The sequence below is a fragment of the Rhinolophus hipposideros genome (assembly GCF_964194185.1).
Source record: "Rhinolophus hipposideros genome assembly, chromosome: 17".
NCBI lineage: Eukaryota > Metazoa > Chordata > Mammalia > Chiroptera > Rhinolophidae > Rhinolophus > Rhinolophus hipposideros.
In genome coordinates this window covers 21,991,445-22,003,472 of record NC_138063.1, presented here as the reverse complement: position 1 = coordinate 22,003,472, position 12,028 = coordinate 21,991,445, and the positions used below count along the sequence as shown (strand labels likewise).

The 12,028-nt window shown below is 46.4% G+C and overlaps 1 protein-coding gene across 3 annotated transcripts in view; it reads right to left on the bottom strand.

Moving 5' to 3' along the window:
- ST8SIA5 (ST8 alpha-N-acetyl-neuraminide alpha-2,8-sialyltransferase 5) overlaps positions 1–12,028 on the bottom strand; it is a 48,396-nt gene that overhangs the window by 19,192 nt on the left and 17,176 nt on the right. For all 3 annotated transcript variants that reach the window (XM_081078098.1, XM_081078099.1, XM_081078100.1), the window contains one exon: positions 6,593–6,685. In XM_081078098.1, the coding sequence (XP_080934224.1) occupies positions 6,593–6,685 (93 nt within the window). The remainder of the gene's footprint in view (positions 1–6,592; positions 6,686–12,028) is intronic.

The following is a 12,028-nucleotide window of genomic DNA, read 5'->3' as shown; positions in this document are numbered from 1 at the left end:
ACCCCACAGCAGCCAAATATTTAATGTCCAATGAGGGGAGAGGGATTGAATCAGTCTGTCAGTTCCTTCCTAAAAATAGTTTATCATTCGTAGTGAAAAGATCTGGGCATTCTAGCAACAAAAGGGCCAGCAGCATCTTGAACACCTAAGCACAAGGCAAGCCTGCTCTCAGACTCGAGTTCCTGTCAGCTTTGTATTGTTTAATTTTAAATATGAATAGATAACCAAGGATCACCTGTTCACCCTGAAGGAAACAGACCAAGATAAACCATCAGATAAAATGACCACAGAGAATTTATCCCATGAAATCCAAAACACTAATTCGAAAAGATAGGCGCATCCCTATGTTCACTGCGGCACTATTTACAAGAATCAAGAAGTGGAAGCAACCTAAGTGTCCCTTCATAGACGAATGGATGAAAATGGGTACATACTCATCTATACAATGGAATATTACTCGGCCATAAAAAGAAATAAATCTTACCATTTGTGACAACATAGATGGACTTAGAGGCTATTATGCTAAGTGAAATAAGGCAGACAGAATAAAATAAAGACCAAATGGTTTCACTTATGTGGAATCTAAAAAACAAAATAAATGAAAGAACAAAATAGAAACAAACTCATAGATACAGAGAACAAATCAGTGGTTGCCAGATTGGGGTGGGGTGGGGGGGGATGAGTGAAAAAGGTGAAAGGGATTAAGAAGCACAAATTGCCAGTTATTAAAATAGCCATAGGCATGTAAAGTACAGCAAAGGTGATATAATCTATAATATTGTAATAACTGTGTAAGGTGTCAGATGGGTACTAGACTTATCAGGATGATCATTTCATAAGGTATATAAATGTCAAATCACTATATTGTACAACTGAAAATAATATTTTGTGTCAACTGTAATTGAAAATAAATTTAAAAAAAAAGAAATTTTTGGCTTTTTTGGTACGTTATGATTTTGGGTATTATTTTCTTGTATTTCTTGTTTTCATTATTTTTCTTATACTTTTTTTGTCATAAACGTATTCAAAATATAAGCCTGTACATCTAATTAAACTATTTCATATTAATCACCATTTGTACCTACAAACTAAATACATAAATAAGTAAATACTGGTTTAAAAAAATGACCATAGAGAAAACTATTGGAGGAACAAACTGTAACTTAAAAATATTCTACTTAGTGTCCTCAGAGATCTTCAAGAAGTCATGATGTCCTTAAAACAATAACCGACTGCTCTGAGAACAAAGATAGAGCTTTTGAGAAAAAGTTCATTAGAGGAGCTGGAAGATAATAAAGCCAAGGAATTTTCTCAAAGTAAAAAGAGATAGCAAAAGACAACATTAAAATATATCAGTGTTAGAGGAGCTACGAAGAAAATCCAGTATACAACCCAGAGGAACTAGAAAGAAGAAGCAGAAGAGGAAATGTAAAGAGATTTAAGAGAAAGTTCAAGACTTTGGACATGAGCCCCAGGTGAAGAGGTCCCAAGGGGTGTGAACCCTGAGGCACACGATCGGGACATTTCAGAACAGTCATGATCTGAAAAGACTCAAGAGAGAAGACAGGTCACCGCCAACGGAACAATTAGTGTCCTGCTCATAGCGTCCTCGATTCCAGAAGGTGATGGAGAAGGCCATCAGTATTCTGGGGGGAAATGACTTTCACCTAAAATACTGACCCCACCAAACCAACAATCGAGTGTAAAGGAGGAATTAAATCGTTTGGACATAGACGGACCCCAAACTTTACCTCCCACCCATCATTTTGGGGGAGTTGACTTGAAGATGGATGGAAGCAAACTAAAGGAGGAAACCAAGAAGGAAGCAGCTATGGGTTCTAAGCTAAGGTGAGTCTGCCCTAAGGAGGCAGAGAAGGAAGTCCCCGGACAATGACATGTGACCCATCAGGAAGGATCTCTGAGGACACTAAGTAGAATATTTTTAAGTTATAGTTTGTTCCTCCAATAGTTTTCTCTGTGGTCATTTTTTTTAAACCAGTATTTACTTATTTATGTATTTAGTTTGTAGGTACAAATGGTGATTAATATGAAATAGTTTAATTAGATGTACAGGCTTATATTTTGAATATGTTTATGACAAAAAAAAACTATCCAGTTTGATGAAGGGAAGGGGATGAAGGGAAACCCTGTGGGAATGCCTGATTGATGGAGAGTCAGGAAAAAAATAAATAGGGCATAATAGAGATAAAGAGTTCAACGGAGAGATGACTAGAATCTCCAGAAGAAAAGGGGGATGGGGAATGTACAAGAAAGGAGATGGAATCACTGTTGTCTGATCTTCAAATGTTAGAGTTAACCGATAGAGAAAACCCAGAAAGGACTTGCTATGGTTACAAATAGAATGTATGTTATCAGCCTTGACATTTTAAAAGTAAACCCATGGATGACTGAAGCCAGAGGCTGCAACTAAAACGTAGGGGTCATTTTAACAACCTCATCTTACAAAGTACAGGATCAAGAGATACTGTCAATATTTGGTAGAACAAGAAATAGGTTACTTGGGCAATCTATAGATAGGAGAGCTAAAAATAGCAATACCCTTCAACAGGGAAAAGTGGGGAGGGGTTTGGGTGAGGGGTAAGGGAGCTGAATCCTCACCCACTGAAGCAGGACATCCGTGAGCACTGTGCAAACGGGTTCAGTCAGGAAACAGCAGCAGGCATGTAGTACTTAGAGGTATGGAGGTAATTACCAGAACAAACATCCAAGAGGTAGAAGGAATAGTGCTGTAGGAGAAGGTGAGGGACACCTTCTCCTAGGTGCCGCTTTTTATTATTACAAGATTTTAAAAAAGATTATTAAAAAGGTGTCGCTTTTTATTATTACAAGCTTTTATATTCTACTTGATTTTTTCCCCCTTTCCTTCCATGGACTCTTTCCACCCAGGTCTCGTCCACTCCTCCATCCACTCATTCACTTAACAAATGCGTCTTAGGCCCATGCAGGGTAAGACTACATGACTCAGAGGTACCTGGAAAGAAAGCAGCCACCCACCCTGGAGAGCCCTGCCTGGCCCTGGCCCCCAGCCTCTCTCCTGTCTCAGTACAGGGCTCAGCCAGGGTTCCCCACCCCAGAAACATGGGGAAGGGGCAGCAGGAGAGGCCAGTGGGGTGAGGTCAGACCACCTGGGTGCGAGCACAGGCAGCAGCTGGTTTAAAAATAAAGAGACTCTAGACTGACTAAATTCAAACATAATTTTTGTAAGTATTAGCGACAATGTGTTTTCATAACAAATCAGCATAAAGCAATTCTTCATGCATCTGACACTGTCAGGGAAGGAGGCCTTGTCCATGTGGGAATTTTCCAGCTGACTGACTTTTACCATTGATTGGAGCAATGTTGGACCACAGTCGTTCCCAGAAGAATCACACACGTCCCTGTCTCCTCAGACAGAACGCCAGCTGCCATTCATGTGCCTGAAGGGCCGTGCAGTGCATCCGTCCAGCCCCCTCTGTTCATAGATGGGGATTTAACCTTTTCCCGATGACTCAGGGCCTCCACCAGGAGCGCCGCTCACCGCTCTAGACCGGAGCACAGCAAAGCCGGCAGACACCCAGGTGGTGTCAGAACTACTCGGATCAGAGGCTGGCCTCTGGGCTCTCTGATTTCAGCCCTGGAGGGCCCACTGACTCAGAAAAGGGGGCACCGGCCTTGCTGCTCCCCCCACGTGCCACCAGGCTCACACGCGGATACCCCATGACCAGCCCTGGCCTCTCCTCTCCTCTCAGACCTCAAGACTCCCCGGGTCTGGGGACCAAAGAGAGGGCAACTGCCATGGAAGAGACAGGGACGTGCAAGGCCCAGAGGGCACCAGCTGGGATGGCGGCTCAGTTCAGAGACCAGAGTGGGTGTCCCAAAGGCAGAGATGAGAATTAGAGCCAAACATGCAGAGGACCAAATGCCACCAACATGAGTCCACGACAAGGCACAAAGGGTAGGCACAGATCACAGGGAAATATGAGGTTCCCCATCACACCCCATGTTTGTGATGTAGGCTTGAAACAAAGGGCCCAGGTCATGTCCAATTTGGTCCCTAAATGGAAGGTGTGATAGGCACTGTTAGTAGGAGCTGAATTGTGTCTCCCTCAAAAATTATATGTTGAAGCCCTAATCGCCAATATCTCAACATATAACGACATTTGGAGATAAGGTCTTTTAAAAGGCAGTTGAGTTAAAATAACATTACTAGGGTGGGCCCTAATCCACTGTGACTGATGTCCTTATAAGAGGAGATTAGGACACAGGCGCACAGAGGGAAGACCCTGTGAGGACACAGATGGAAGGCGGCCATCAAAACGGCAAAGAGAGAGGCCTCAGAAGAAACCGTCCCTGCCAACACCTTGACCTCAGACATCTAGCCTCTGGAACGCTGAGAAAATAAAGTTCTGTTGTTTAAGCCACCCAGTCTGTGGTACTTTGTTATAGGAACCCTAGCAAACCAAGACAGGGACCCATACTAAAATATAGACAATATATGGGTAGAGAGGTGGGAAGTGACATAGAAGGAGGCTCAATTTATGGGGTCTCTCAGGTCTTCCTGTGCGGACCTTGAAGTAACCGTGAAGAAACTGTCTGCATTTTATAATTAAAAATGTAATTATTTACCCTTTGAAAACTCCAAGGTGATCTCTCCGTGAGAGTGCTCTGGCTTTCCACAGCACAATGTTTCAGGGCCTGAGATCTTGGAATTCTGAGAAAAGATAAAGGTTCTCTTCTTATGAGCTTATGGAGTTGGATCCTGACTGAGGTCCGGGCAGCTATCTTGGCCACTAAATCCCAGCTCCTCGGTGGCGTGCATTCAGCACCAATTACATCATAGCCCCACCACCTCCTGCGTAAAACATTTTCCGTGGGTTCCCAGTGCCCTCCGATAAAGATAAAATCTAAATCAGGCTCTGCCCTACAAGGTTCCTCTAGTGACGCAACTTCCATTTCCCCTCTCATGCTGCCATTCCAGCTGCCCTGACCCTTCCGAGCCTGGGACACAGCGGGATCCTTTCTGGCAAGACCTTTGCACAAACTGTTCCCTTGGTCTGGAATTCTTCTGTCCTCCTTAACTCCTATTACCCTTCAGAGCAGAGAGCCAGCGTCGCTTCCTCAGAGCAGCCTTGCCTGACAACCTCTCCCTGCCCCAGCCCAGAGTAAGTTCCCTGTATCCCCTTGTCTCCCAGGGTAATCAGTTCCCCCCACCCCTTCCCCAACCTGGGCTGTGAGCAACGTGAGGGCAGGTACCACTGTGTGTCCTCAGCCCAGGGCTGGGTAGGATTGACAGGAGGGCGAGCTGCCTCAAGCGTTCATCTCCAGAGCGGGAACACAGCCCCTTGGTTGATACAGGGGCCATAAACAGTACAGCTAATCCCAGCCGCACGTTTGGTCTTATCTCGGAACTTTCCTGCAGCTACTAAGCTTATGAAGCCCAAATGACAACCAGGAACGCTGTTGCTGGTGGTGGTGGTGGTTCCAGAGGGAGAGAAAGGGGAAGGAGGAGGCACAGGAACATTTATTGAGCACCTGTTATGTGTGTTACTATGTATGTGGACTGCTATGTATGTGGACACGTTATTTCAGCGAGGCTTTATGGCAACCCTTAAAAGCTAGGTACAAGGTCCCCACTTTTGTAGATAAGGAAAGGCTCAGAGAGATTAATTCATTTGCATAACGATGCGAAGCTGGTAAGGCGCGGCATTGACTTTGGACCCCAGATCTGCCTGACCTGGAGGCCCAGGCGCTTTCTACGACCCACGCGGCCTGGGAATCATGTCAGACGGCTCAAGGAGCAATGGCCCCTGCCCGTGGGGCATGGACAGCGTCCTGGGGGTCATGTCAGGAGCCCATGAGTCCTCACAAACGCCCAATACTGCCTGACTGTGAATGAACTGTATTTCTTCCACATCTAGATATATTTAAAAGAGCCGTAGGTGACATACTGTTCATTGGGAAGAGGATAGCACAGTTCTTTTGCCATATATGTAGAAGAAGAGAAAAAGTAAAGACTATCCATACGTAGGTGCTGGGTTTTGCACAGACTTTCTGGAAGGAGGTACGAGGATACCCGGGTTGTCTCTGAGGAGAACTGAGGGGCTGTGTGTGGGGACTTCTCACTGTATACCTTTTTGTACCTCTTGAATGTTGTGTCATTTAAATACCCAAAACAAAACGTCAATGAATATACAGTTTTTTAAAGGCGATAGCAAGAAGGCAACGTGCACCCCTCGGCACAAAAGACTGAATTTCAGGTCAGACGTTCCCGTGCCCTCTTCAATTTCTACACACAAGGAGCCTGGTGATGATAATCGCAGAGACTGGTAATTGAGCTGGGGACTCAAAGGCCCGAGTCACCACAGGTGACCTTGCACACTTGGATTTTTTTTCATAAAACACACACCATCATCCCTGCGTGCCGCTGGCCAGGGCTCTCCCAATGCCAGGGTCCTGGGAAGCAGACTTAGTTCTTGCTCTGTCGGGCCCCACCACGGTTCCTGCTTCCTTCTGCCCCGATCCTCACCCTGCCCTCCACCCTGCCCCACCCCACACGCAGCGTGCCCCCACCACCCACCCAGGTCACACTCACATGGACAGCACCTTCACTTCCAAGATTTCGTGCCTCAGCTCCAGGCATCTCGTGGAGTTGTATTCTAAAGGGCCCTCGTAAAATTCAAAGTACCTGGAAACCAACAGGGACAGAGGTTACTATGCAGAGAAGCAGGCCTGACTGTTGGGGGTCTCCCTGGGCTCTTATTGGGGAGGGTGGGGTCAAACAAATAGAGCAAACCAGCCCCGCCCAGCAGACGACCGGGTGGGCGGCTCCAGGACCACGGGGGGCCTCCAGCTCGATCACTGGGCAGGTGATTACACACAGCGTCCCTGGGAGCGTCAGCATTGACGGGGGTGTGACCCCATTTCAGCACATCACGGCATTCAGAAGCAGCTCCGCTTCTAAGTTGGTGCGAAGGAGAGGAAAAGCAGGCGGGTGCTCTGTGCGCTCTCTCACTCTGGCTCTTCCTGGGATCAGTAATGGCAGGAGGCAGCCCTGGGAGTCGGCAGTGAGGCTGCTGCCTCCGGCTGGTCCTGCCCTTTCCTGCCCCTTTTACCTCCTCTTAGGAAAGTTACACAACAACAGCCACATGCATAGCTGAGATCTACTGCTTTTCCCACTGTACTAGCATTTCCATTTCTATCAGCTCACTTGATCCTTAGGCCCACGCTGTGACTAGGTGAGACTGACATTTCTTTCTCCCCATTTGGCAGCTGGGAAAACTGAGGCTAAACAGATGGAACTCTGGGTCGCACTGCAGAGGGGGCCCAAACATCAGCTGGCTCCAGGCATGTCAGAGCCACCTCAGTGTCCCTTCTGCAGCTTCATGCAGAATGACAATACCAATTTCAGCCAGTGCTTGCCAAGCTCTTACCACGGGCCAAGTGTGGGGCCAGGACTTGACATGGAGGAATTCACGTTTCCTCTGTGTAACTAGTCTATGAGGAAAGTGGTCATCAGAATGGGCTCGGGAGGTAACACACTTGCCCAGAATCATGTCGTTAGAAGGTGGCAGAGCGGGAACATGACCCTGCACACTGAGTGAAGGCTACAAGGACCGCTGGTGTCCCCTGGAAAGGGCCCTCTGGTCTCCCACAGCCACTGGACAAGGAGACGTTTAAGGCCTCCCTTTTTCGTACCTGACAGTTCGTACTAGCCCAGGGAAGGAAGAGTATCTGTTAGACTGGGGGGGGGGGGTCGGTGGAGGGTTTCCGCAGTGATAAAATGCGGTAGTTCACTGCTGGGCGCTGCCACAGAGGCAGGGTGGGGCCTCCAAGGGCAGAGGCCAGTGCACCATCTCCCCATGTCCTCTCTTTCTGGAGGTTGTTCAGAAGAGGCTGGGGCAGATTCAGCTGGGAGAGTTGAACCCCTTGACAGTCTCAACACCACGGAATCAAGATGCCCACGGGGTCAAGCCACCTGAAACGTGGGGTCAGTGGTCTCACAATAGGTGGCTTTGGAGAATCAGAAGTGGAAGTGGCACCTCAGGGCTCCTCCTGGGCCCTGCAAGGCATGAGCAAGGATTTAAAGTAAAGTCGTCCCTCGAACATTTCCCAGACACCCTCCCAACATGCAGCAGTAGTTATTTCGCATGTATTCTCACATGTCTAACTTACAAACTTAGGTATGTGCTGCTTTAGAAATACTAAGTCGTTTTATCCCAAGTGTTTTATTGCTTCTTTTAAAAATATTTGTATTTTAAATAACTTTCAAAAATAATTTCATATTTAATACTTTAAAAATATTATATTTATAAATCTCTGTTCTTCATAATTGTAATAATAAAATTTATAGTTAATTTTTTAAGTATTACAATTATATATTTAAGTAATTTAAAATAATATTTTAAAAGATGGAAACATTTATTACAACAAATTGGCTCCTATTTACAAAACAAGTTGGTTCCTTGTTCTACTGTCGTAAAAGAATTGAAGCAGAGTTAATAAACATGAGGCATTGGGGATCCCCAAAATATCATACTTTTTTTCTCTGCTTCTCTTGCGTTTTGAAACTCTTTTCTCTGTGATTTTCAAATGGCAAACTCATATTGACCGTTCAGTACTCAGCTCGAATGCCCCTTCTTCTGGGAAGCTTTCTTTGACCCCCACCTCCAAGGTCCCTCTGTACACTGTCTCTTAAATTAAAGCGAATTATATCATATTAAAATAGTCTTTATGGGGCGGCTGGATGGCTCAGTTGGTTAGAGCACGAGCTCTCAACAACAAGGTTGCCAGTTCGATTCCCCCATGGGCCAGTGAACTGCGCCCTCCACAACTAAATTGAAAACAATGGCTTGAGCTTGGAGCTGAGCCCCCCCCGCCCCCCCCATGGGCGGCCGGTTTGCTCAGTGGTTAGTGTGTGGTGCTCATAACACCAAGGTCACTGGTTCAACTCCCACATGGACCAGTGAGCTGCGCCCTCCACAATCAGATTGAAAAACAATGACTTGACATGGAGTTGATGGGTCCTGGAAAAACACACTGTTCCCCAATTTAAAAAAAAAAGTCTGTTTGTATATCCATTTCCCCTTCCAAACTAAGAGAATCTCAAACATAGGGACTCTGTCTTTGTTATCTCCGTACCTCCTGCACTATAGAGGTAGGACAGCTACAAAATGACACTTTCCAGACTCCCTTGCAGCTAGGGTTTTGGATGCAGTTTAGGTTCAACCAATCAGAAGACTGATTCAGAGCGGTGTTATAGGAGAATGATAAGGCTCAGGGCATTGTTTTGGGGGTGCAGAATGTGGCAGAGGTGGCATGGCTCTTGGAAACTGCAGTGGTGGCAACACCTTCCTGATTATATCAGAGGCAGCAGCTTTCATGGTGGCCCCATTTCACGATGCAGTTAGGGAGACATTTTTGGAAGCTCTGCCTGGTGTCTTTCTTCAGCCTTTCTAATGATTCTGAGCTAGCCGTACGCTTAATAAATCCCTTTCTGTTTGAATTAGTTAAAACAGATTCTGTTGTCTGCAACTCCAGGGGTCAGCCTGGGGCCACAAATAAAGTCCATGACCTTGGCTCTAACTCAGGTCCTTTTCCAGTCACACCTCAGTAAGTGAGGTCTGGTATCTTATCACAAAGATCATCATTTGCAATGAGAGCCAGTGGCACTAAGCCTTTTGAAATCCACTAAGTCATCTGAAGCCATGATCTCAGGCTGCTACCAGCAAAGCTCCAGATTCAAATGATGCAGGAGATGGTTATAAGGAGACTGACCCTAGAGAGCTCAGCGAGTTGGGAGACCTGTGGACACATCTTGGCTATGCCTCTAAACCAGCTGTGTAGCTTTAGGTAAATCACTTCCTGTCTCTGGGCCTCTGCTTTCTCCTCCTTAAAATACTCTGTTTGAACTCGGTGATATTTAAAGTACTACCCAGCACTAAAATTCAGTACCAAGGTTCCCTCGGTGTTTCCCACTCACTAACCAAGCCAGAGCAATACTATGAATTAATGATATACAAACAGGAGGAAGTTGAAACTGAGCAGCATCTTCCTTCAATCAGCCAGCCCCTGCATTGCCTTCACAAGGCCATCCCTGCCTTACCTCCACCAGCCTCCACTCCATTTCCCTTTCTCCTGAATCCCCAACAGCACTCATATACAGAACTAGGCAGTACAATGATCCCAAATGGTCTTGTGCCATGTGTTCTGTGGCTGTCAGGGTGAGACGCTTTAGAAACAGGGTTCACATCCCTTCTCTGCCTCTCACTGGCCACCCTAGGCCCATCACTTTTCTGAACCTTAGTTTCCTCATTTTAAAATCAACGTAAAAAATGCAGCATATGTGTAACAGGGTTAAGATAAGATATTGATGAGAATTTCAGGAAAAGCACTAGCACAGTGCCTGGCACACAGGAAACACCCAAGAAACATTCATTCCCTTTCTGGCCCTTTTTCCTACCATTAAAAGGCAAGAGCAGACGGAGGACACCCCGGGAGTCAGAGCCTTGCTTAAGGTCTCTCAGCCGGTTGATGGCAGGGCTGAGTCAGGCGTGAATAACTCAGGAGGTTTCTCCACAGGCTGGATCTTCCGTCTGCTGCCATTAGTAAATCTCTCCCCCACCTCTGCTCGGATAAAGCCCACACTGAGTTCTGTGTGGACGTGGGGATGTCCTCCATCACCCATCTCTGCGGCAGACTCTATGGATTACCTGCGTTTCTGAACCTTTGACACCTGGGGCCTTGCTGACCCTGGAGAGACGGCCCCTCCCAGGGCTGGCCTCGAGATTCCTAGACTAAGGGACACCTCACTCACTGGCCTGCGAGCACACCTTTCCTATGCAAACCAATACAGCGCTCATACCTCACCCTCACCAACTCCTCTCACACTCAAGGCTGCTATCCCAGGTGCCCTGAAAACACTCCAGGTGGTACCTAAATCAAAGTCATCAAAACTGTTCCATGCCTGGTTCTAAAACCTCAGTTTTCCCATATGGAAAATGAAGCTAATAGCCCTAGCTTCCTTCTCCATCCTACCGGGGCTTTACTTTTGGGGGACTATACTGCTCCTTCACAGTCTCTAAAGATGACTGATTTGAGGAAATAAAATGGCGAGAAGCACTGTCACACTGGGTCACCCCTCGATTCTGCTTCTGACAGGATGCCAGAGGACTGCATTCTGGAGGAAGCCATGGGAATCCCTGTTTGGTCTGGATATGGGAGTAGAACATTCAGCAGACATCAAAAATGATGCTTAAATTTCTGTGTGTGTGTAATAACATAGGAAGAGGCCCACATGATAATATTGAGTGGAAAATGCAAGTTACAAAACTATGATCTGCGAAAAGAATTATCTATACATATGTGAATGCACATGAAAAGGACTGTAACAAAATATTAATAGTGGGTTTCTCCAAGGATTGGGATTATGAGTGATTTTTGAAATACTTTTCTGTATTTTTACAAACTTTCTGTAATGGGGTTATGACTCTTTCATTATTGTAAATCACTAATAAAGACCATTTATTTTAAATCCTAGATCTCCCTTGAAATTGCCCCAGCATCCCATTAACCTACTAGAAGGTCGAGAGAAGCAGTTTCTACAACCTTCTTAACTCCATTAGCCTCTCAAGGTGAGTTAGTTACTGTCTCTTCTTTCAATTCTGGAAAGACGATCTCTATCCAGCTCAAAAGGGAGGGGACTCTGGCATCACATTCGGGCACTTCACTGGTATAAATAGTCCCAGCCAGTTAGATAGGAGCCCAGCTCATCTCAGATGTCACTTGGCTTCCGGCAGCCAAGTCCTATACTGGTGCCAGCCACATCCGTCCTGCCCCCTGTCCTGTGCCCCCAGGAACTGTGGTGGGAAGCGCTGGGCAGTCCTGACAGCCTGATCAGAATGTGATGGCCTCCACTGAGGACACAAATGCAGATGGCAAAGAACAAAGGTAATCCCAGGGGTCCTGAACACTGGTTCCCTGCCCCCCACCCAGACTTGGGCTCCAGCTTTACAGGCTGAAGAGGCCTCAT